Genomic DNA, 27,591 nt, shown 5'->3' with positions numbered 1-27,591 from the left:
CCCCTCTCTGCAATAGTATTTTCTGCTTAGAAGTAAGTATATGACTTCCCGTCCGGAATATACTCCACCGACCACAATTTCAGGTTGATATTTCAAAATCAAAAAATTTATGGGGGGGGGGGGGGAGGACCCCCGAACCCCTTAAACCTCAAGAGGAGAGACCCCCCCACACACACTGTCATCTTGTCACTGGGGCACGGCGACCTCATGATCTGTCACTGGGGAGGACCCCTGCACCCCCCTTCGTACGGGGGGGAGAGACGTACCTACTCCCCCCCTCCCCCCCCAAAAAAACGTTCACTGCCTCACGGTGGTATCCGCAGTCAACAGGATGGCTACAGGCCTGGAATGAAGCAGATTTTGGATGAAATGCTATTTAATTGATTTTGAAATGACTTTAAACATAATATTATATAGTGTTGTTTCTTGCCTTGTCTATGTGGTTATGTCCGCATTTGTGTTATGGGTTTTGCTCGGCCTGTGGCTGTAGTAGTGCTGTTGTTCGGAACTTAGTGTAAGGGAGATAACTCCATTTAATGACAAGATCAAGTTTCCATCAACACATGGCATGCAGCCTTGACTCGAATACGGGTCAGGTCAACGTCGTTGAGTGAACAGTTACAGTTAGACAACGATGTTGGCAAGTGTTCGGACTGTTTTTACCGTTCGGGTGAGTATTTAAAATTATATAAATGTAAACACTGTATATAAAGCGGTTCCTGGAATTACCGAATGTTCAGTTGGCACTGCCACGTGTCTGGTCTTTTTTTAAAATAGAATTTCTTCACCATTTCCTTCAAGACAAAAAAAATATAAAAATCTAGGTTATAGCCGAGGGTTGTAAATACAATATGTTTGTCAAACAAGTTGTTACATCACCCTGGTCGGCTTCAATTTTTACATACGGTACAATTTAACGTCACTATCAGTCTTTCCCAGTAAGAATGAACGGATAAATTTTATACTTTGTATTGTATGTGTTGGTAGATCTAACGGCAAATTAATTTTACAATTTACATGCAGTACAAAATAAAAATTTTTTTTTTTATATAAATGCTTAGTAAACAATAGTGTTACATATAGTAGGCTAACCAGTTCATCTGTTGCTGACGTCTATAAATTGTGAATGGTGCCACACAAAGGGGCTGTGGGATGGGTATGCCTAGGCCTATGGCACAGTTCCTCCATAAAATATTTGGGCCACGAGAAATTCATTCAGGATTAAAGCTGGTCACAAACAATCAATGAATTTATGGTAAATATCAATTTTACTGAACACCTCTAGTTTATAAATTCCAACAAAAATTTTCATCTGGTTGGTTGTCGTTTGTGAGCAGCTTCATCAGGAGACACAGTGTCTGATTGAGTAAGAAGTTGACTCGCTAACCTGGAGGTCCTAGTGTTCATTCCCAGCGTTGGCCATGGTTCCTCCTTGTTAGTAGTGCAGTAGGCCTCAATAAGTAGTCATTCGGATGGGCAAAAAAAAAATGAGTTCCTGTGTACACATGCATATAAAAGAGCCCTTGGCCGTTTGAATTTGATAAGAGAAAGCTGTTATAGCGCCGCTGCCCGTGCAAAATTTCCCTCATGGCACACTGTACGACGTAAGCCCGTCTTCATTAGCCCAGTTGGAGCAGAACAGTAGGACGTTAAACCCCATTTTATTCATTTCATTTATATGAACGACTAGATGTACAGCTGTCCTTGTCAGGTCCTGCGTCCAGCACCACTGACAAGGGGGATCACGCGGAAAAATCTGGATGAACTTTCTCTGCCAATGCAGGCATCGAACAGAACATCCAACTTCCAGGCTAGCCAGCCAGCGTCTTACCCACTGATCCCCATTTCATTTATAGACCGAATTAAAGTTTGATTCATTAAGCATATTTTTCTACTGAAAACAGATTACCAGTAATCTGAAAAAAACTGGATAAAATTTACTAAAACAGATGTGCACAAAAATTAATAATAAAATTGCTAAAGATAATGAGTAATTTCTTTTACACCAACATTTACACTGGACATTTTTTTTTTTGTCCCATGATGACTAGATGCTTTCCTTGCCAGGGCGTTTGTCCTTGTATAAGAATACGTAGGTACGTACCTGCTCGGCCAACACACAGTATCGAACCACGGACCTCCTGGATACCATTTAATCACTGAGCCACATGGCTCCTCGACTCAATACAATACAACAAAGTACTTAAACATACATCATGTAAATTATACAAGAAGTAAATCTGCCTATTGCGGGTCTTTCTCAGTCGTTGTTGTTTGTATTTTAGAGGAGAGCCAAAAAAAGCTTCCCTTAATGAACAAATTGAAAAAATCGCTCCCCGAAAAAAGCTCTCCCAGTTTCGATAAGAAGAGTGATTTAGAAATTAAGGAGAATGATCTGATATTAAGGAGAGTGATTTGTTGTGTGTATGGGAAATGGTTCCGAAGATCAATAACTGCATGTTATTGTTAGAGGGTCATTCCTGGTTTCATAAATGATAATAAACCCCCCATGACTTTGTAAAGGAGAGCGATTTTCAATTTTAAGGAAATGGAGAAAAAGCTCCCCTCGGTCGGAGCAGCAGGCGCTTGAGACTGATAGCTTGCCTTAAAAAACAATGACTGCTTTCTTTAGGCCTTAAATCTTATGTAAACTATTAATTAGACATTAATTAACTTATCAAGACCATAATCAACTCTCGATGGCATCATATACTCCAGATTTTCAACAGATTTAAATCCGATCTGCGGTTCAACGGTCATTAATGATTAACTGTAAAAATTGATAGTCGAGACATTGGTTAATATCGTAACAACGAGAGTGAAGTAATTTGAACTAAAAGTTTCAACATATTCTGTTTTCATTGTTTATTTTTTAAATACATTGTATTATAATTATAGAGTGAGAACTGTCAGCTCTTTATCTAATCTTATCTAATCTCCCTTTGAAGATGCCTTAGGTGTTTGTGAGATTTAGATAATGAAAAATGGGTACATCAAAAATTTTATTCAATTCTTCATTCTGAACATAGTTACGACTATTTAAAGATGTAGCCTAGATTGCTTATTGTCGTAGCAACGGTACTTGACAATCGAGACTAAGTCTCGATCATCCATACATGTATTAAAAATCTCACGGGTGCTCAAATTCATTTGAATTTCGGCCTGTTGATAATAGAGTTGATTGTAGGCTTGCCATATAAATGTCTAAATATTAATAATTTATATTTTAAGCCAGAATAAACACGTGTAATAGGCAGATAGATATGGCTCTTATATAATTTATGTTTAATGCTGTTCACAATAATTTATTCTATTTTTCTGTTTTACATGTTAATTGAATGATATATATCAAAATGTAAATTACATTGTTGTTGTCAACTATAATTAAGATGATATATGGAGATATAGAGTGAATACGTAAACTATTACATGGTAAATTATTAACATGTATGTTAAAGCCAAGGGGGTATAGATAAATATACATATATTCTTGGGAACTTTAATATGGACGAAAATGGTTCTAAAATGAAATGAAATGAAATTGGATTTAACGTCCTACCTTTCTGCTCTTACTGGGCTAATAAAGACGGACATATGCCATACAGTATGCTATGAGGGAAATTTTTGCCTGGTCAGTGGCACTAAGTCCTACTCTTATATCGTAATTCCAACTGCCAAGGGATCTTTTACGTGCATGCCAATATGTACACGGGACCTCGGTTTTTCATCCCATCCAAACGACTAGACAGCTGTCCTTGTCAGTCCCTCCATCCTGCACCACTGACAAGGGGAAACCACGACGGAAAATCCTGATGAACTTTCTCTGCCAATGTAGGGGTCGAACAACCGACCTCCAGGCTAGCGATCCAGCATCTTACCCACTTAGCCACCATTGCTTGCAGAAAATGGGTCTAGAATCACATATTAATGTACGGTAATATGAAAGTATATAAAGTGATTTGTATTCACTGTTTAAAACAAATATTGTAATGTCTAAACAATTATGTTCTGTGAAATACGTGAACAGTCCAAATTGAACGACAGTCGTTTACGCCTACTTAGTCCATTCTACGTTTTTTTTTATTACTATTATTATTTTAGACGTTAAAGCCACAAGACTGTGTAACTGTGTAAAACATTCTAACAAGTTAAACTGCTTTTATTTCAGGGTTCATCCCGTTTGGTGGAGATTTTAAAGTGTCAAAGTTTGTGGACTGGTAATGAACCGTTATCTGAAAGTGATCCGGAGTTGATGGGAATTGTATCAAAAGAAAAACATCGACAAACATATGGATTGGAACTGATAGCCTCAGAGGTAATTATATCCAGGCCTGCAAATAACGGTTTTAGATGTACCCGACAAAATGTCAAGCACTAACGAAATAGTAGTTGACATTTTCAACTTAGTGCCGGACATGTATTATTAATATCAATAAAAAAGACAAATCAGTGCCGTACAAAATGACAGGTACCAGAGGTTTAGTACCGGACAAAGCCTGAATCTGTGCCTGACATTGTCTGTGACAGGTGGCTTATTTCAAGACTTGATTATATCATTCAAAAACAGAGAGAAATGGGGGGTTTAACAGCCACTCAGTATAATTTGGTACTAACATATGGTTCAATTTTATTTCAATAACTCGCTGGTGAATATGGGTCTTTAGCTGTGGGAGGAAACCGGACAAAAACCCGCAAAGTTGGACATGTAGAAACAGGAAATCGAAACCACGCTACGTGACTCAATGACATCTTCTAATCCAACACACATGTCCGTTACTAGAATATATGTACGTCCGCCATAACTTCTAATTTACTGGGTTACAAGAATCCAAATGTAGTATTAGTACCCTTTCTTACCAGAATTAAAACTTTTAAATTCCACAGGACAATTCACAGAGTTTTGTAACTATGTTCATGCAGGTGAATCATGGTGTTTATTTCTGTACGTCAGTTACCTGTACTTTGAGGAGCCAATACTTATTTGAGGTGTTCGTGAACATTTAAAATCATATGTCAGTTGGTTGATACGTAAAACATGTCTTTAATTCTATATAAAACCAAAATAGTTAATTATTCATGGTTAGATGGGGATCACGTGGCTAAGTGGGTAAGACACTGGCTCGCTAGCCTGGAGGTCGGGTGTTCGATCCCTGCATTGGCCGAGAAAGTTCATCCAGATTTTCCGGCGTGGTTCCCCCTTGTCAGTGATGCAGGACGGAGGGCCGGACAAGGCAGCTGTCTAGTCCTTCGGATGAGACAAAAAAACGAGGTCCCGTGTATACATTGGAATGCACGTAAAAGATCCCTCGGCAGTTGGAATTCGATATAAGAGTAGGCGATAGTGCCGCTGCCCGGGCAAAATTTCCCTCATAGCACACTGTATGGCGTATGCCCGTCTTCATTAGCCCAGTTCGGAGCAGAACAGTAGGATGTTAAACGCCTTTCATTTCATTTCATTTCATGGTTAGATAATATTAGAAGTAGACCTAATAAAAATTCTATATAAAGCCCAAACTGTTAATTATTCATGGTTAGATAATAATATAACAAGTTTAAATGTACGTCTGTTACCATGGAATTACGTCATATTTTATGACTGAAATGATACAATATATCTTTAACAGACATCAACTGCACTTCTCTTGTCGTAAGATATATTACACAAGTTTTTTACAGAAATGTATATTTTTTATTGACCTACATGTACATGTAATTCTACTGACCTACATGTATATAGTTTGACCTTTATACACTGGTAGATAAATGTCTTAAAGTCTTGTATATCATTTGTGTGACATATTTATTATATATCATGACATACATGAAGATCTTATGTAAAGTTGAGTTCAAGGTTGACTCTTTTGAAGAGGAAAAATATTTTTTTACGAGAACTGGTAAAAATCTCCATATATAGAGCTCTAGAGGTAGACGTAGAGAATTGGGTTTTAACATCCACTCGACTTAAACTAGGTCATTTTGAGACTAACAGATGGTTCAGTTGTATTTCAATAATTCGCTTGAAATATACGTAGAGAGAGGAATGGGGTTTAACATCCACTGGATCAATTTTTATTTAAATAACTCGCTAGAGCGTGGGAGTCTTTAGCAGAGGGAGGAAATCAAAGAACTCATAGAAAACCCACAAGTTTGGACAAGCGACTCTACAACTTGTCACATACAAGCGGGAAATAGAAACCCTTACACTTGCCTCAATGACAGACCTTATGATCTAACACATTAAACCACCCAACCCCCTGTCTATATAACTGATCTATCTATGAATACCTTACACGTAAAATGAAAACTGAAAAGAAATGGGGTTTAGCTTCCTACTTTTCTGCTCCAACTGGGTTAATGAACAAGTCCATATGACATGCAGTCTACTATGAGTGAAATTTTGCCATCACAGCGGCCCTACAACCTGCTCTTATATCGAATTCCAACTGACATAACTTCTTTTACATGCACCCCAATATGTACACTGTATTTCGTCCAATCCAAACGACTATATAAGTTTTCCCATGCTGCACCAGTGACAAGAGGGAACCACGCCAGAACACTTCTTGTGGCCAAATACAGCATGTGGCCAAATAACGACTTTTTAAAATGGGTTTAAATTATTTCATAAAAAGTTCTGAAAGAAAAAACTTACATGTTTGAACTAGAAATTCTAGCATGGTTAAATGGACTAAAAATTCGAAACAGAATGTGTGTAGGCTTTCTCCTAAACAGGTCGTAACCCAGCTTTTCAGGCCAAAGTTCCCTCATAGCACACTGCATAGCTTGGGCCATTAGCCGAGATGGAGCAAATAAAGTACATGTAGATTATGAGTGCATTCAGGATTAATGTTTTTAATTGCATGACAAAAATAGTTTGATAAAAAAACGACATAACGAGATGATAGATAGATGTTAATTCTACAGCAAATATTATTTTTGGCAAAATCCCATGTAACTGTTGTTGTAAGCAGTTATTCAGGTTAAATGAACTGAAATAAATGAAATGCCATGATGTTTATGGTCCTATTTGTACTGACTTGGATAATGAAGGCTGGCATACAGTGACAATATATCTGAACAATTAGCTAGATCTTGTTCTCCTCCGGTCTGAGAAAGTTCAGCAGGATTTTCCGACATGGTTTCCCCTTGTCAGTGGTGTAGGACGGAGGGCCTGACAAGGACAGCTGTCTAGACGTTGGGATAGGAAGAAAAAACGAGGTCCCATGTATACATTGGCGTGCACGTAAAAGAACCCTTGGCATTTAGTATTCGATTTAAGAGTAGGCTGTAGCGCTGCTGACTGGGCAGAATTTCCCTCACAGTACATTGTATGGCGTATGCCTGTCTTCATTAGCCCAATTGAAGCCGAATAGTAGAATGTTCTCCTCGGGCCTGCACCACTGACAAGGGACAACCATGCCCCAGGCTATTGCTTGATGGACAATGTGTGAGAGAGAGAGAGACAGACAGACAGACAGACAGACAGAGATTCAATGACCTAAAGTATACAGGTCACAATTCTATGGAATACATACATGTATACTGCTTTTTACTGAGCGACGTTTCGACTAGGCTTCTCTAGTCATTATCAAGCTATGATAAAAAATGAAAATATGACAGGACAATAAATACATGTACACAACAATGCTTAGTTAATGCTGGCAAAACCAGGGATCTCCCTTAATTACATGTACCTAAAGGTAATCTAATTTTATTAAACGCTAATAAGCAATAATACAAATTAACCTAAAAATTGACTAATTGATTATGGATAAGTTGTTGTGGAGTATACACAATGATTAGTGGGTTTTAATAATGACAAATGTTGAAAGAAAATGAAATCCTGCCTTTCTTCATCACTATAACATCCAGTGTAAGTACTACTCAATATTTTAAATTGTCAGCCTTCAGGGGACTATTGATCATTTGTGCAGCCAATGTTCTAAGGGTTTTTCGTATATCAGTAGAATCACTCGCATCAACATGCACATATCAATTATTTTTGTCATAATACCAATCAAATCTCATCTTCTTGGGATGTTGTCATTATTAAAACCTCATCAAATCGTTGTAAATACTCAACAACAAACTATTCATTTATCATTTGTATTTATTTCAGTGAAAGGGGTAGTTCATAACATTTCATCAAATTTCATTTTCTTTCAATGTTTGTCATTATTAAAACCCATTAGATTACCTTTAGGTACACGTAATTAAGGGAGATCCCTGGTTTTGCCAGCATTAACTAAGCATTGTTGTGTACATGTATATATTGTCCTGTCATATTTTCATTTTTTATCATAGCTTGATAACGACTAGAGAAGCCTAGTCGAAACGTCGCTCAGTAAAAAGCAGTAATTGTATTCCATAGAATTGTGACCTGTATACTCTAGTTCAATTACTAAATGCCATTGAAACAGTTCAATGACCTAAAGTGGACACGTTAGACCATTCAACCACCCAACTAGAGAAAATAATACATTCAGTTCAAGAGAATCATATCTTGTTTAAACTGTTTTTTAAATTGTATTTTTTTCCAGAATTTTGCTAGTCGAGCTGTATTGGAAGCCCTTGGATCATGTTTAACAAATAAATATTCCGAAGGCTATCCTGGTGCCAGGTAAGATTACCAATAAATTATTAAATTGTTATCATGGCTCAGATAAATCAACGTTTGAAACTATATATGGTCTGACTGAATGATAGGGTTTATATTAGTAAGTTGCCTCTATTAACCAGACCCTAGGCCTGAAGTTTGAACAAATATATGGCCTTGATAATCTGCATGCCTGGAAACACGGCACCTGTCTCAGATGACATATTTATATACTAATATTTGTGACTGTCGTTTGTCTGTCTGTTCAGGGTTGGCGGCTATACTAGGGCTGTTCCGGGTTTGAAATTACGTGTATGGGGGTAGCTCGGACCAGGGAATACCATGGCCCAGATGGAGTTGGACTACTGCTTCTCGTTTCGGAATTATACTACTTTCAACCTATGCAGCGCTGGGTTATCTGCTAGTGCACTATGTGATAATTTTTGTCTAACAAGGTCTGTGAGAGGTGCCTTTTGTCCATCCTTGTATAATTTCCTATTGACATATACGCTTGTATATATACGTTGTGATAATCTGTAGTTGACAGTGTCTGTGACATGTGCCATATGTCCAGGCCTGTATTAATGTTATGTGATTATCTGTACTAGATTATTTGTGAAATCTGCCGTATGTCCAGGCTTGATAAGAGGGTTTACAGGTGTCAAATAATTAGTGCTTACCTTTCATAATCTCAGACACACTGAGTCAGACACATATTCACAATAAGGATAGAAAAACCTACAAATACCACGACATTGACAGTTTGCATGGTTGGCTTCTATCTCCATGGTAAATTTGAATATCAGTCAAAAATGGTTTATTTCTATTCCGTAATTACAAGTACAGTATCTTTCTACGTATTGTCTCGCTCTCAATCATTAAACCATTGATTTTAAATAGTTTATTTCCATTCCGTAATTACAAGAGCAGTATCTTTCTATTACGTAATGTCTCGCTCTCAACTATTAAACCATTGATTTCAAATAGTTTATTTCCATTCCGTAATTACAAGTACAGTATCTTTCTATTGTCTCGCTCACAATCATTAAACCATTGATTTCAAATAGTTTATTTCCATTCCGTAATTACAAGAGCAATATCTTTCTATTACGTAATGTCTCGCTCTCAGCCATTAAACCATTGATTTTAAATTTTAAACTTCAGATATTACGGAGGTAATGAATTTATTGATGAAGTTGAAAGATTATGTCAGAAGAGAGCGTTGGAAACGTTTCGTCTTGATCCAGAGAAATGGGGTGTAAATGTTCAACCGTATTCGGGTAGTCCGGCTAATTTTGCTGTTTTTACTGGTTTATTAAACCCTCATGACCGTATTATGGGTCTAGATTTACCAGATGGAGGACAGTAAGTAGTCAATAATAATAGATTTACCTGACAGGGGGGGGTGGGGGGTCTAGTGGATTTAATGGATGGAGGACAATAAGTAGTAAACAGTCCTTTGACAGGGGGTTTGGGATCTAGTGGTTTAACACATGACCGTCTCATGGGTCTAGATTTACGAGATGGAGGATAGTAAGTAGTCAACAGTCCTCTTCAGTTCTTATAGCTTTCTTATTTTAACAGGGGGTTGGGGGTTCAGTGGATTTACCTGATCGAGAGAGGGGGAGAGAGAAATGGGGTTTAATATCCACTCGACACAAACTAGGTCATTTTGGGTCTAACATATGGTTTAATTTTATTTCAATAATTCACTTGCTCGTAGAAAACCCCCAAGGTTGGACAGGCGACCCTACTCCTTGTCACATACAACTGGGGATTCAAAACCACGCCAGTTGACTCAATGACAGGCCTTATGATACAGTGCGCACATGCTAACCATTGAGCCATCCAACCCCCCCCCCCCCCTTTACCTGATGGAGGACAGTAAGTAGACAATTGGGGGATGGTAATTATTCAAGAGTTATTTTTAGATACATTTCATTATATTTTATATTGCACGTGTCTTACATTTGTTCGCAATTCCTCCATCATACTACACACGGAACCTTGTTTACTGTGATGGGAGATGGATGGTTGAAAGGCAAGTCACCCAAACACCGCCATTTTAGGTTACGTGGAGGAGATTATATTATCCGACTACTACTTTGTAAGATGAGTCACAACCCCGTAACGAGGGGGAGGGGAAATGGTTAGCGCTGTATCATAAGGTCTGTCACTGAGTCAACTGGTTTCGAATCCCCAGTTGTACGTGACAAGAAGTAGGGTCACCTATCCAACCTCATGTTTTTTCTCAATTTCCTCCGGTGTCCCCTCACTACTAAAGACCCCTTCGTGCAAGCAAATTATTGGAATAAAATTTAACTGCATGTTAGTCATAAAACGACCTAGTTTGTGTCGAGTGGACATCAAACCCCATTTCTCTCTCTCTCTCTCTCCCTCTCTCTCTTATGGACGGGATTGGAAGCCGGAGGGGCTCAGTGAGTAAGATCTTGTCCGACTAACCAGGAGGCCGGGGAAGTTCCGCAGGATTTTCCAGTATGGTTTCCCCCCCTTGTCAATGGTACAGGATGGAGTGCTAATATGGACCAGTGTCTAGTCCTTCAGATGAAAAATTAAAACATACTCAATGATTACCTGGATACAGGAAGTATATCTATAAATAAAATTTGAATGACTCCATAGTCTCATTAATCAACTACACAACCCTGATAAGTGTTATTGACAAGCATAAATTTATGATACTGGATAATCATACATTTAGGCACATTTATCAAGTACACAAACCTGATAAATGTTAATGACAATCATAAATAATACTGGATAATCAAGCATTTAGGCTCATTTATCAAGTACACAATCCTATGATACTGGATAATCATACATTCCTATAAACAAACAATTTGATGTGTATACACAAAAAAAAACACAAAAATAAAAACCCTCCTCCCACATCAGATGTTAGGTTAGGATTGTATGACAACCAGAAATATTTATCTTTTGTTTGGTCTAATGGTATCACTGTAACATGGTTATCTATTAATCTTGTATATTTACCATTAATTTCTAAATTACATGATTTTTGGTGATTTTAAACAGTTTTTACGAAGATTTGATATTAAACGAATGTAAAAGAAATTAATGCTAGATACACAAGATTAAATGATACCCGGGTTACAGTGTATTTTTCTATGTTTTAGTCTAACGCATGGTTTTATGACAGATACTAAAAGAGTATCGGCTACATCTATATATTTTGAATCCATGCCGTATAGAATAAACGTAAGTTGGTTATTATTACCTTCTGTTTGTGTGTGAGGTCAGGGGTCATGTAGGTGAGGTCAGGGGTCATATAGGTGAGGTCAGGGGTCATATAGGTGAGGTCAGGGGTCATATAGGTGAACGTTGATAGAATGACGTTTCATTTTGTTGCCTATTGCACTATAGATGTTTCCCATAATTCTGTGAACACTTCGCATAAAGCTTGGCAAAAACTGCCATTTCATTGGCTAATGTGGTATATTTAAACAGTTTTCCGGTGTTTATTTTTCTATTATCAAATATACTTACTGTCTCATATCACGTTTCATTAATTACACATCAATAAACAACTAACAGCTCGCGTCCCTTACAACGGATGTTCTCTTCTCACATGCCTATCACAATCAACCGGAAACAGAAGTTCATTATCAAATGTGGGGGAGGGGGGGTGATGGCTGAATGGTTAGCACACGCGTGCTGTATCATAAGGCCTGCCATTGAGTCAAGTGGTGTGGTTTCGAATCCCCAGTTGTACGTGACAGAGAGTAGGGTCGTCTGTCCAACCTTGTGGATGTTCTCCGGGTCCTCCGGTTTCCTCCCACTGCTAAAGACCCCTATGTGCAAGCGAATTATTGATGTGTAATTGAACCAAATGTTAGTCCCGAAATGACCTAGTTTGTGTCGAAACTATTATGAAATGTCAACACCAGATCCCACTGTCTAAGCCAAATGATATTTGAACTTTAAAAAAAAAGAAGTGAAATAGGATCTGTGTTTTAATCAAACTGCTTCTGTGTCCATCAAAATATTCAACAAGGAAATGAAATGAAATGAAATTGGGTTTAACGTCCTACTGTTCTGCTCCTAACCTGGGCTAATGAAGACGGGCATACGCCATGCTACGAGGGAAATTTTGCCCGGGCAGCGGCGCTACGGCCTACTCTTATATCAAATTCAAACTGCCAAGGGATCTTTTACGTGCACGCCAGTGTGTACACGGGACCTCGGTTTTTCGTTCCATCCGAACGACTAGACAGCTTGTCAGGCCCTCCATCCTGCATCACTGACAAGGGGGAACCACGCCGGAAAATCTGAATGAACTTTCTCGGCCAATGCAGGGATCGAACACTCGGCCTCCAGGCTAGCGTAGCGAGCCAGCGTCTTAGCCACGTGATCCCCGTATTCAACAAGGATTCGATCATGTTTATTGTTATTTCTCCAGCGTGATTCCCCCATGTCAGTGGTGCAGGATGAAGTGCCTGGCAAAGACAATGTTTAGTCGTTCAAATGGGGTGAAAAACTGAGGTCCTGCATACCATTTACATGCATGTAAAAGAACCCTTGGCAGTTGGAATTCAATGTAAGAGTGGGCTGTAGCCCAGTTGGAGCATAACAGTAGGACGTCAAACCCAATTTCTTTTCATTTATAACTATTATTGAATCGACTATTCTTGAAATTGACACTAGCTACTGTTAATTACTCTTTCATGCATCTGAGAATTTTTATATGATATTCGGGGGTCATGGTGGGTAAGACACTGGCTCGCTAGCCTGTAGGTCAGGTGTTCGATCCCTGCATTTGCCGAGAAAGTTCATCCAGATTTTCCGGCATGGTTCCCCCTTGTCAGTGATGCAGGAGGGAGGGCCTGACAAGAACAGCTGTCTAGTCATTCGGATGAGACGAAAAACCGAGGTCCCGTGTACACATTCGCGTGCAAGTAAAAGACCCCTTGACAGTTGGAATTTGATATAAGAGTAGGCAGTAGTGCCACTGTCCGGGCAAAATTTCCCTCATAGCACACTGTATGGTGTATGTCCGTCTTCATTAGCCCAGTTCAGAGCAAAACAGTAGGACATTAAACCCCATTTTATTTGATTTCATTTTTATATGATATAAGAATTATTTTTATGGATGATCCATACTGATGTATTATATGTATTTTATTTTACAGCCAGTGAGTGGATATATTGACACTAGCTTCTATTAATTACTCTTTGATGTATCTGAGAATTTTTATATGATATAAGAATTATTTTTATGGATGATCGATACTGATGTATTTTATATTTTATATTTTTACAGCCAGTAAGTGGCTATATAGATTATGATAAACTCCGTGAAACATCGAGATTATTCCGACCTAAATTAATTATAGCCGGTACGACAGCTTATTCTAGATTATTAGAATACGAGACTTTTAGACAGGTGAGTTATTACTGGAATCGATATACAGGTTTGATCCGTAGAGAGAGTGAGAAGCAAAGTCTTCAACATTGAAAACACAAATTATTTGTCAATTTAAATCAACATTGATGTTGTGGTCTTATCGGGAAAAGATGGGCTTCTGATATTCAATATTTAAGACAAAATAAACATTTTACCACTGGTACACGAAGCGACTTAAAGAACAAGGTTAGACATATTCCACAAGTCGTGTCAAACGCACTGATCTATATATATATGTATGGATCAGTGGTCAAACGGTGACGTCATATTCTTATCTGGAGAGCATGTGCAATAAATACTATCTGGGCTTCTGGCGTATTTCGGCCAACATAACTGATTAGAAATTACAGTAAAAACAGAAAAGATTGAATGTAAATCAGTTTATATACATTCATATTATAATTATTATATACGTTGGGACCCATTTGTGTCAATTTCTAGGTCCTAAATATTAGCGATTTAGCTCCTTTAAGTATTAACACTGTAACCTAGATATCATTTAATCTAGCACTAATTTCTTTCACATTCATTCAATATCAAATCTTTGTTTAAAACTTCGTGAATTAAATACTTGTAAATTGAACACGCATTATCAAAATTAATCAGTCAGCTTTAAACCTGACACAAGTACAAATTAAACTATTTATGGTGATTTTGAACAGTTTTTACAAATTTTTAAACAAAGCTTTGATATTAAACGAATGTGAAAGAAATTAGTGCTATATACACAAGATTAAATGATACCCTGGTTACAGTGTAATATATACGTTTTGTTTACTTATGTTTTAAAGTTTAAATGAAATACGATATATATTTTTTATTTATAACAGATCTGTGATGATAGTAAAGCTGTGATGTTAGCGGACATGTCTCATATATCTGGTCTAGTAGCAGCTGATGTAATACCTAGTCCATTTGATTACGCTGATGTCGTCTCTTCTACAACACATAAAACTCTACGGGGACCAAGGTAGGGATAAATACATCACGATTAGTATCATAAAACGTGGACCAAGTTAGGGATAAATACATCACGATTAGTATCATAAAACGTGGACCAAGTTAGGGATAAATACATCACGATTAGTATCATAAAACGTGGACCAAGTTAGGGATAAATACATCACGATTAGTATCATAAAACGTGGACCAAGGTAGGGATAAATACATCACGATTAGTATCATAAAACGTGGACCAAGTTAGGCATAAATACATCGATTAGGGATAAATACATCACGAATAGTACGTTAAAACGTGGACCAAGGTAGGGATAAATACATTCTGTCTCATACATCATAAAACCTGGACAAAGGTAATACATTTTGGCGATATTTCTCGTATTTTCCAATCAAGCGATTTAGTATCATAGAACTACATGGACTAGGTATAAATTATCTAACGTTAGCTGATAATTCTGATATATCAGGATTAATTCCATAAAACTCTACGTAGACATTCTCTGTACTCAAGTGATCCTTTGTTGAAACAATTTTTAGTTATTGGACGATTGGTGAACATAACAGTCCTTTTTATTGGAGGATTTGTTTTTGTTACCCAATCCACATTTATTTAAGAAATAAATACATGAGAAATTTTAAATTTATGTTCCATCTAGCGTTGGAATTATATTTTATTGTAAGGGAATTATATTTTATTGTAAGGGAATTATATTTTATCCTAAGGGAATTATATTTTATATTTATCTAGAGCTGGAATTATATTTTATCGTAAGGGAATTATATTTTATATTTTATTTAGAGCTGGAATTGTATTTTATAATAAGGGAATTATATTTTATTTAGAGCTGGAATTATATTTTATTTAGAGCTGGAATTATATTTTATTTAGAGCTGGAATTATATTTTATCCTAAGGGAATTATATTTTATATTTTATCTAGAGCTGGAATTATATTTTATCGTAAAGGAATTAAATCTGTTCATCCTAAAACCGGTGCTAAAATAGAATACGATTTTGAGAAGAAGATAAATAATGCCATCTTTCCCGCTCTACAAGGTGGACCTCATGAACATCAGATCGCAGGAGTAGCTACAGCATTGTTGGAGGTAAATATAACACATTGAATCGGAGAAATGTTTTATTGCAAAATATTTACACCATAATTAGGACAATTTATAAAAATTATGAACTGTCTGCCTTGGTTTTTACAACCAATCAACACTAAATATCTCCTTTTGGGACTCATGGTAATTTTTATTTCAATAATTTTCTAGCATTTACGGGTGGGAGGATACAGGAAAACCCAGAGAAAACCCACAAGGTTAGACAGGACAGGCAAACTTAGAGAAATGGAGTTTAATGTCTATTCAACATATGGTTCTTTGGCCTAATATGCATGTTTTTTGTCCCATCCATACTACACATGCTTTGCTTACCAGTCCATTCATCCTGCACAAACATTTCTAGTTGGGCTTGAGGTTAGATAGAAACTGTCAATATGGTTAAAGGGATATAACTCTAGCGATCAATGTAGTCAGACCACTAATGATAATTTTACAATTCTGGCTGCAAATAAAGTTTTAATTCTAGTTTAATTCATGGTGATTGTTTGTTGTTTTACAGGCACAGCTACCAGAATATCGTCAATATCAACTACAAGTTTTAAAGAACGCTAAAGCTTTATCAGACGCTTTAGTTAAACATGATTATAAAGTTGTCTCAGGTAGGATTATCTTTATCTCACCTGTCGGGTGAATGGATTAACGAGTGTGTGTTGGACAACCTGATTAAAACACAGATCCTATTTCGTTTCATTTTTATAGTTCAAAATTTTGTTTTACTTGTCTTTACTACACTTGGATCTGGAAGAGCTGTTATATAACTCGTGTTCTGAATGGGGTCAGGGATAAGCCAATGAAACGGTCTGTTACGGCGAGCTTTAGGCATGTTTTTCTCGGAACTGTGGGTAATCCACTAGTAACATCAATGCTGATTGGTTAATCAAGTGTCTGACGTCATAGGGTCATAAGTCGGTCTTTTGACCCCTGACGTGACCTATCCAGTGCCGGACTGGGCCCACCTGTCCACCTGTCCGTGACAGGTGGGCCTAAGCTCATTAAAAAAAAGCTTATAAAGAAAAAAGAAAAAAGAGAAATGAAATAAGAAAAAAAAAAAAGAAAGAAGAAAGGCGATGACAATAGGACAGGACACAGAACAGGAGAAAGAAAAGATAGGAAGCTTTGGTCTGAAATGCTTGGAAAATGGGTTTGCAGTTGTCAATTTTTAAAATTTTCCTGAGGGGAGGGGGCCCCAGACCCTCCACGGATGCTAATGCGCCTTCGGCTTGCTAGTGACGCGCCTTCATTACGTACATGCGTCGGCCGTGGTCAATGACCTGACAGGTGGGTCTTTGGCCTACCAGTCCGGCTCTGGACCTATCGCTAAAACTTGTCAGATCTTCATGTAGTGTAAGGCCATCGAAAGTATAAAAAAACGAAACGAAATATAGATCTGTATTTTAATCAGATTGTGTGTTGGATCATAAGGTCTGTTGTGTTGTGTTTTCAATTTCCTGCTTGAACCATGTTAGTCCCGAAATGACCTAGTTTGTGTCGAGTGGACATTAAACCCCATTTCTCTTTATCTCACCTGTTTAATGGCCATATCGACACTGCTGATGGATTTTGAATTGGGTCCCTTCTGTTTGTCTGTCCCAAATTGTTCCATTTAAACAATTCAAGATATCATAATTAAACTTGGTCCTCAAACTACTACTTGTGTCTTTTGGTCTTTTGATAATTCAAAATTTCTTTGTTTATGCAGGCCCTTCTAACCCAGAAACAGGCCCTGGGGACCCCATTGTGGCTTCACTGCTTTGACAGCCCGACCCCCTCCATTTGAATTTTATTATGACAGGTGTATCCATGGAAACTGATTGTTGTTGTTTATTTTGTAGGAGGAACAGATAATCATTTAGTCTTAGTTGATTTACGATCTAAAGGAACAGATGGAGCTCGTGTTGAGAGAATATTGGAACTGTGTAATATTACAGTTAATAAAAACACGTGTGCTGGTGATAAAAGTGCCATGACCCCTGGTGGGCTCAGATTAGGTAAGTAGGCCTATATATATCTAGGTTAGGGTTCCCCCTTGTCAGTGATGCAGGATTCAGGGCCTGACAAGGACAGCTGTCTAGTCGTTCGGATGGGACGAAAAACCAAGGTCCCCGTGTACACATTGTCGTACACGTAAAAGATCCCATGACAGTTGGAATTTGATATAAGAGTAGGCCGTAGTGCCGCGGTCTGGACAAAATTTCCCTCATAGCACACTGTATGGTGTATGCCCGTCTTCATTAGCCCAGTTCGGAGCAGAACAGTAGGACGTTAAACCCCATTTCATTTATCTACGTTAGCACAATATGGAAAAATCATTATTTCTGACAAGCTCTTGAGCGAAAAATTACTTTAAAATGGTACATCATAAGTATGTTTACAGCAATATGGAATATCGTTATTTCTGACAAGCTCCCAGATGAGTGAATAAATATTTTAAGATGTTATTAAACCAGTGTTGAAACCAGCTTGAGTTGGAGTACCTTTCAACTTTATTGCTTCTTTATAGTTGTGCTAATACATTTAGACCCTGCTATACCATATGGTAAGGTCATAGGTCATCATCTGACCCTGCTATACCATATGGTAAGGTCATAGGTCATCATCTGATATCAGATATATATATATACCATATGGTGATTACGTAGGTCAATGGTCAGTTAGATTAAATGAAATGGGTGGGGGGGGTAATGTAATATCCTATCTTTTTTTTTCACCAACCAAGGTAATGAAGACAGACATGTGCTATGAGGGAAATTTTTGCCCGGAAAGCAGAGTTTCTGTCTGTTCTTTGTTGATTTCCAACTGCCAAGGGTTCTTTTATTTGTACATGGGAGGATCAGGTTCTTCCATGGCCTCCCATCCTGTAACTCTAACAAGGGAAGGGGAGTCATGGTGGCTAAATGGGTAAGACGCTGGCTAGCTAGCCTGGAAGTAGGGTGTCCAATCCCTGCATTGGCCGAGAAAGTTCATCCAGATTTTCCGGCGTGGTTCCCCCTTGTCAGTGATGCAGGACGGAGGGTCTGACAAGGACAGCTGTCTAGTCGTTCCGGTGTGATGAAAAACCGAGGTCCCGTGTACACATTGGCGTGCACGTAAAAGATCCCTTGGCAGTTGGAATTTAATATAAGAGTAGGTTGTAGCTCTGCTGCCCGGGCAAAATTTCCCTCATAGCACACTGTATGGCGTATACCCGGCTTAATTATCCCAGTATAGGAGCAGAACAGTAGGACGTTAAACCCCATTTCATTTCATTTCTAACAGGGGAAATGAGTTTCTTTCTCATTCAATACAAGGATCAAACCCCAGACCTTGAGGTTAGAGAACCAACGACCTGCTGATGTTCTCATTCTATGTATATAATTGACTTACCTATAACCTACTGTAATTAATTAACAGGTGCTCCTGCTTTATCCTCTAGAGGAATGAATGAAGAAGATTTTTATAAAGTTGTACAACTTTTAGATAAAGGTGTTAAAATTGGTCTTCAAGCACAAAAATCTACCAGTAAGTAACAATATATACAGAGTAAAAAAAAGTCACAATTTTTATCCGATTTTGCTGAAACTTGAAATTTATGTTTATATCCCCGGTTGTACGTGACAGGAGTAGGGTCGCCTGTCCAACCTTGTGGGTTTTCTCCGGGTCCTCCGGTTTCCTCCCACTGCTAAAGACCCCTACGCGCAAACGACTGATTGAAATAAAATTGAACCAGGTGTTAGTCCCGAAATGACCTAGTTTGTGTCGAGTGGACGTTAAACCCCCATTTCTCTCTCTCTCTCTATGTTTATATCCCACAGATCTTGATTCCTGTCGCACATATCGGAACGTAACTTTCTGGGTTATGGCCCCTGATTGTACAAAAAATCTATCCATCTCTTGCAAAATGTGGGCGTATCTTGCATTGCAACCACTGGTTTATTGTTTCGTTAAGACAATACTTAGGTCATTTTGAAACAAAATTTTAGCGGCTTTTATTTCTAAGGTTACACATCATATACTGCAAAGGAGGATTTTCAACTGTCTGGAAATATTGTCTTGGTTCATCTGTGTACATCGAACACAGTGTGAAGGTCATCTGTCCTAGCTGTGATGGAGGTAACCTAGCCACACAGCTAGAGACAGAGAGAGAGAGAGACAGAGAATGAGAGAGAGAGGGGGAGGGGGGAGGGAGGGAGAGAGAGAGAGGGGGAGGGAGAGAGGGGAGGGGGGAGGGAGAGAGAGGGGGAGGGAGAGAGAGAGATAGAGAGAGAATCACATAGTTCAATTTTATTTTAATTATGGATGGGTTTTTAGCAGTAAAAGGAAACCGGAGGACCCAGAGAAAACCCAAGAGGTTGAACATTATGAATTAATGTGCAGTAAATCTTCTCTTGTTTTTTACAGAAAAATTAAAAGAATTCAAGGAATATGTTGTGAGTGATGGCGATATTTTAAAACAAATCAAGGCCCTTAAAGAAGAAGTTGGTGAGTTTGCGGGGAAATATCCGATGCCAGGACTTCCTGATCGATAATGATGAAGACCTTTAGATGATTTTATAAATATTTTATTTTTGGAATGGATGGTGAAATGATTTGGTGAATTGGATTGAGACAGCATAATATGGAAATTGTTCAGATATTTTTAAATATGGTTACATTAGGAAACAAGTTATGGATAATCCGAAGCTTGTACAATGTTAAAATATTGAAACAGGCAACTGATCTTGTCTGAACCCGACATTTTCTAAAAGATACATTATGCGAGTTTTAGATAAAGTTCTGGCTATTCAAAATAGTTCAAAAATAGAGAATAAAAAATGAATATATTGAAAATTTCATTCCAAAGTAATGAAAGTTTGACATTTTGACAAGAAATAGCCATAATTAACAGATGGAAACTCTGTACACAGTTCTTGATTGTCAAGAACCATTGCCATGATAATAAACAAAGTCTTGATTTTCAGTCCTGGTGGGCATGATCTACTTCTCTCAATATCTAAGCCATCTAATGATCCAGAGAGTTGATTATGGATTTTTCATGTGAATAAATGTTTAAATAATAACTTATATAACATTTGAAGCCAGAAAAAGGTGAAAGCAATTGGCAAATTTCGCTCTATCTCTCTCTCTCTCTCGCATAGTGCCTCTTTTAATGCTTGGACTTGATTAAAGTTGCTGATTGCAGTTTTTAGTCATTATCTAATATCTAATATAATCAGATGGATTATTTAACATTTAATTATAAAAACAAAATCTCAGTGGTAAATAATCTCCCTTCTTGGATTCCGTTTGATTAAATTGAGGCTCTGCTAAAGACTTTATCGAACACTGATACAATAGGTACGGTGGTCCACAGAGGCCTGTTCATTCAGTAAATATAGCTAAATGATGATCACCCCAAACACTGATTCAGTGGTCCACGGAGACCTGTTCATTGAGTAAATATGATCACCCCATAGCCAATTGATCAGATTTACCTTAGTATGAGATGCAGCAGACAAACTTTTAATTAAAACACCACAATCTAAAGTCTGTTTTCTATGTACGTGTTTTCGCGGATTACATGGAAACGATTCCATAACATTTAGATTAGAGCGACTTTTTCACTGGCGAGAAAGCATACATGTACATTGAAAACAGGCCTAACTGGTGTCTCCGTTTTGAATCCATCAGCATAGTTGAATGAAATATTTTTGTTAAGAAGTTATTGATATTATTTATAAATTTTCCCAGTGAAAATATTATTTTTATGGAGGTAAATGTACCAATCTGATTAAAACACAGATCCTCTTTTGTTTCGTTTTTTATAGTTCAAAATTTCGTTTTACTTGTCTTTATTACACTACGATCTGGAAGAGATGTTATATAACCTACGTTCTGGTTAATGTGAGGGATTAGCCAATGAAACAGTCTGTTGCGGAGAGTTCTTGGCATTGATTAATCAAATGTCTGATGTGTATAGGGTCAAAAGTCACTCGCATGACCCCTGACACAAGCTTCCAGTACAACCGGTCAGATCTTCATGTAGTAGAGGCCATATCAAGTATAAAAAAAACGAAACGAAATATAGATCTGTATTTTTACCAGCTTGCTGTTATAGCCATGAAATCTGTATATTAAATATAGATCTGTATTTTAACCAGCTTGCTGTTATAGCCATGAAATCTGTATATTAAATATAGATCTGTATTTTTATGGAGGTAGCTGTTATAGCCATGAAATCTGTATAATAAATATAATTTAGTCTCTTGTATATTTCTACATGTATAATGTCTTGTTATTGGGGTATATGGCCATATATCAGTCAGTCACAATATTCATAACTAGAAAATCAAAACTAAAAGGGGAAATTCTTATCTTAAAGTCGGAGGGAGAGGGAGAGAATGGCCGCTTGGTTAGTGTGCGTGTGCTGTATCATAAGGTCTGTCATAGAGTCAGCTGGCATGGTTTAGATTCTCCGGCTGTGCGTAACAAAGAGTAGGGTCGTCTGTCCAACCTCGTGGGTTTTCTCCGGGTCTTCTGGTTTCCTCCCACTGCTAAAGAACCCTACTCGCATGCAGATTATTGAAATAAAATTGAACCATGTGTTAGTCCCGAAATGACCTGGTTTGTGTTGAGTGGACGTTAAACCCCAATTCCCTCTCTTTATTAACCTGCTACGTTTCGATACACATACAGGTATCGTTATCTAGATTATTTGCTTGATATCCCCTTGTCAGTGGTGCAGGACAGAGGGCCTGTCAAGGACAGCTGTCTAGTCATTCGGATGGGATGAAAAACCGAGGTCCTGTGCACATAAAAGATCCCTTGGCAGTTGGAATTCGATATAAGTTTAGGCCATAGTTCTGCTGCCCAGGCAAAATTTTCCTCATAGGACACAGTATGGCGTATGGCCGTCTTCATTGGCTCTGTATACGAGCAGAACAGTAGGATGTTAAACCCCTTTTCATTTCATTTATTTGCTTGATAACGATACCTTGTATGTGTTATGAGATACCTTGTATGTGTTATGAGACGTAGTATGTTAATAAATTCAGAAATAGTATATCCATATAAGTGTTTTTAATTTGTGAAGTCTATTTCTATATGTCTTATAAGAATTTTCTCTTTTACTTTTGATTTTCTACATTTTACTCTAGATAGCATTACGAACCTGATACCCATCATACATGTCTAGTGTTAAACAATTCAAGTTGTCTCAGACCTTGTCCAGGAAGAAGTGGTTCTATTAAAGGCTCAATACCACTCTTGTTGTAACTGAGTAATATGTCCCAATCTTTATTCTGGTCAACAAATTGTACCATTTTACAATATTCCAATTAATTGATGATACAAATTTCATCTTAACACACCTAATTTAAAAAATTAAAAAAATTCAACTCAATGATTTGAAAAGCCTGACGTAAAGCTTTTCAAATGTTACTTGGATTTAAAAATATTTTTGAACCCTCTGGACAAGTAAAATAGGATTTAATGGATAATTTACACAACAGGTAGGACACTAACACATCTAGTACTTACTGTAGAATAAGGCTATTTTTTATTTTCTGGAGCTGTCAAGCCAGCAAGAGTGTTATTGTCCCTTTAAATTGTTTAATGTTTTATTATTATTATACATCTAATTATGATGGTAGTAATTACCTGGTATATATTAAAATTAATTAGGAATGATATTTATAGATCTAGTCATTAAACCATATTGATTATATAATAAATTGAAGGGTTTCTTGTCAAACTCGGTGGAAGTGGACTTTAAGACCCACTCTTGTTGATGTCTGTTGTTGATGTCCGGTACTAGCTATAACACACAGTAGACAAGAATATTACTGACATAAATTTGAATACCATACAGGAATTAAATATGAAAAATAACGAGGTGCACCTATTTTTTATTACGTACGAATTTGAATATTTTGTTGACACATGATTTTTGTGTGTGGTCTAAAAACTGCCTGCTTAAATAACAATAAGAGTTATGTCCCTTTATTTTCGGTAAAAATGTCCGACAAGAAAATGTTTGAAATCCCATCACTGATGTCCATTATGTGTTATAGCTAGTACCCTATATTTTATACTGAAGGGTTTCACTGTAACACTGTTGTTGATGTCCACTTATATAACATGTGTTATAGTGGGTAACCTATATATTATATACTGAAGGTCTTCACTATAACACTGTGTTATAGCAAGTTCCTTCCTTATTCATTAAATACCCTCAAGAAATATTTCATAGTGCTATTGTGGGCGATGTTGAACCCTGCCTTATGTAGGTAAACATGTATCATATCGAACCACCATGTTGTGAGGTTCCAGTGTAGTCAATTTGATTCTGGTGATGGGTATTTTATGGTTAAATAGTTGAAGGAATCTCGTATGTCAATTTATAGTTACTTAATATTTCCTTCTCGGCTGTGTTCATATACAACCATAAAAACATATCCAAAATATATATATTTGTTATTAAAATATTATAAGAAATTTGAGCAACATGAATGAATGATACCGATGGAATTTGTTAATGTGATACGTATTTATGTTTTAAAAACAAAACCCCTAAATTAACATTTAGGACTTTGAACTACAGAGACTTCCGAAACCGTCCCAAAACTACGTCGTCCTCTACCGCCATAAACCAGGTCTGCAGGCCTGGAAATAAGGCACCTTTCACAGACAATGTCAGGCACAGATTCAGGCTTTGTCAGGCATAAAACCTCTGGTGCCTGTCATTTTGTCTGGCACTGAGTTGTCTTTTTTATTGATATTATTAATACATGTCTGGCTCTAAGTTGAAAATGTCAGGTAATCTTTCATTAGTGCCTGACATTTTGTCAGGTACATCTAGAACCGTTATTTCCAGGCCTGCGGCTCTGATGTGTAAGACAAGCGAGAAAACATACTTAACAACATATATTGGTTCTGTGATTTGAGCAGATCTAAGGAACAGTAGTTTCGTAAATAAGCTACGAACCTAAATAGAATAAAAATCATTTTACTCTTGTTTTTACTTGTTCAAAGTGTTAAACGCTTTATGAGTCATTTGTCATTAATGAATCATGTATATGGAAGAGGTTATTTGCATCCACAGTATTTAGGGTTAGGGCAGTGGTAGGCCTGAATACAGAACGAGGGTTAGGGCAGTGGTAGGCCTGAATACAGGAGGACCTCACCACACACAAAAAATTACATCAGACAGACCTATGTACAGGACACAATATACCGTACTTATCTGATCAAGTGGGGGGGGGATAGCCGAATTTTTAGCGTGTGCGCGCTGTATCATAAGGCCTGCCATTGAGTCAACTGGCGTGGTTTCGAATCCCCGGTTGTACGTGACAAGGAATAGGGTCGTCTGGTTTCCTCCCACTGTTAAAAACCTCTACGTGCAAGTGAATAATTTAAATAAAAAAATTAAACCATATGTTAGTCCCGAAATGACCTAGCTTATGTCGAGTGGACGTTAAACCCTAGTTCTCTCTCTCTCTCTCTCTGATAAAGTGAATGGATTTGGGGGCTAGTCGTAAAGCTTCCAGTCTTGTTCAGTCCCAAGCCTGTAATGACACGGGCTTCACACAGGACAACTTTTTATTGTATTATAAACAAGCACAATGAGTGGTTGGTAGCTTCAATGAGCTAGGGTTAGGGTTAGGTCATCAATTGCTTCAACAGATAACCAGAATTTAAAGATAATTTACAATGTGGCTATAAATAACCTCTTCCTTTATGTTCTAATGTTTATTATATTCTGGTAGTGCTAATTATTGGTTTTAAAAAATAAATACTATTCCTGTTACTGGTACATTCTGATGATATTATATATAAACATTCTTATGTTACTATGGTGATAACCTACGTCATTCCATCTGACCAGGATTAGACGGGTATTAGCTGTCTGTTACCACCAGAATTTGTATTCTCATTTTTAATTCGCTAGGGAAATATTATATAGAGACATAAGATTTATTCACAAGTGCTAGTCCTGTTCGGTCCTGCTCAAATTGCCTCCTCCTCGTATCCGCCATTGTTGGTCTGGACAAACTAGTGTATGACGCTGGTAAACAGGTTGCTAGGGTAAACATTTTCCTGGACATCAATGTTTCTGTATAACAATGGTTGTCTTGTTCAAATTTCACCTGCCATAGTGTACATGGATGGAACCCAGTTTCTTGTCCTATCCGGAGGACTAGACACACATATTGTACGTGGATGGACCCCGGGCGTTTCTTGTCCTATCCAGATGACTACACACAATCAGCTTGGATGCGACCCTGGGAAGTTCTTGTTAAGAGGTCAGTGTTGACCACTGTGCCCCCATTGCGTATATAGTTACCACACAATGACGTATGGAAAATGTTGTCTCAGTCCACCTATATACATGGAACATAAGGTGAAGGTCATTTGTCCTATAGGTAAATCTCTGTATGACCTTTGACACTGTTTGCAAAATGGACACTAATATCCAGACCAAAATTCGTTGTGGACAAGGTGAAGATAATTCAAACTAGGGCAATCCAGTCTACGCACATGCTGGATAAAGGAAAACACTATTAAGAAAGAGCAATGGATGAATTTGTTGCCTAGCGATGCACAAGCTGGATATCTTGCTGCCTAGCAACGACAACTTCCGTGCTATATGTGTGTACATAATGAATAGTTATAAGACTAATAATCATATAGATAGCTTGCTACCTGTGGATGATAATATCCACACAGTATCTATACACGCATATACAATGATCTGAAATCTGACATTTTATGTTTTAAAATGTTTATTCATCTGTTTTATCTTAATTCTAATTTTGAAAATCTTGTAACCAAACAGATATTTATACATTTATTCTTTAATCAATGTTAGTAACTTTTTGATAAAAATGTTATTCTTGATATTTTCCTTATGACCTTGTGTATTTGTTGATGTTGCCTAGCAACCATTTCTTCAATAAAAGAGAGACTAAAGTAAAGATGTTTGTATTTTTAAATAAATATTTATCTAGAATAGTTTGATAAGAATAATGAGGAACTTCTGAACATGGCTAAAAAAAAGTACCCTATCAAAAAACTGTTAAATGATTTTAAACTTCGTTAGGAAAATGGTGTTAAAAGTAAAACTGTGTAAGTGAAATGAAATGAAATGGGGTTTAACGTCCTACTGTTCTGATCTGAACTGGGCTAATGAAGACGGGCATGCGCCATATAGTGTACTATGAGGGAAATTTTGTCCGGACATCGGCACAATGGCCTACTCTTATATCGAATTCCAACTGTCAAGCGATCTTTTACGTGTCCGCCAATGTGTACACGAGACCTCGGGTTTTTCGTCCCATCCGAACGACTAGACAGCTGTCCTTGTCAGGCCCTCCGTCCTGCATCACTGACAAGGGGGAACCATGCCGGAAAATCTGGATGAACTTTCTCGGCTAACGCAGGGATCGAACACCCGACCTCTAGGCTAGCGAGCCAAAGTCTCGCCCACTTAGCCCCCGTGCCCCCCCCCC

At 37.6% G+C, this 27,591-nt stretch overlaps 1 protein-coding gene across 1 annotated transcript; it reads left to right on the top strand.

Moving 5' to 3' along the window:
* Nucleotides 1-549: 549 nt before the first annotated feature.
* LOC126822739 (serine hydroxymethyltransferase, mitochondrial) lies at nucleotides 550-27,051 on the top strand. Its single transcript, XM_050551783.2, has 12 exons — nucleotides 550-670; nucleotides 4,169-4,315; nucleotides 8,541-8,620; nucleotides 9,761-9,961; nucleotides 11,755-11,836; nucleotides 13,899-14,021; nucleotides 14,873-15,012; nucleotides 15,943-16,108; nucleotides 16,626-16,725; nucleotides 17,959-18,114; nucleotides 19,517-19,624; nucleotides 20,504-27,051. Exons 1-12 carry the CDS (start codon nucleotides 635-637, stop codon nucleotides 20,629-20,631), a joined length of 1,467 nt encoding a protein of 488 aa, XP_050407740.2. The 5' UTR covers nucleotides 550-634; the 3' UTR covers nucleotides 20,632-27,051.
* The last annotated feature ends 540 nt before the right edge of the window (nucleotides 27,052-27,591 follow it).

This window comes from Patella vulgata, chromosome 5, assembly GCF_932274485.2.
Source record: "Patella vulgata chromosome 5, xgPatVulg1.2, whole genome shotgun sequence".
NCBI classification, from domain to species: Eukaryota; Metazoa; Mollusca; class Gastropoda; family Patellidae; genus Patella; species Patella vulgata.
The sequence above is the reverse complement of the archived record's forward strand: the minus strand, read 5'-3'. Positions and strand labels throughout refer to the sequence as shown.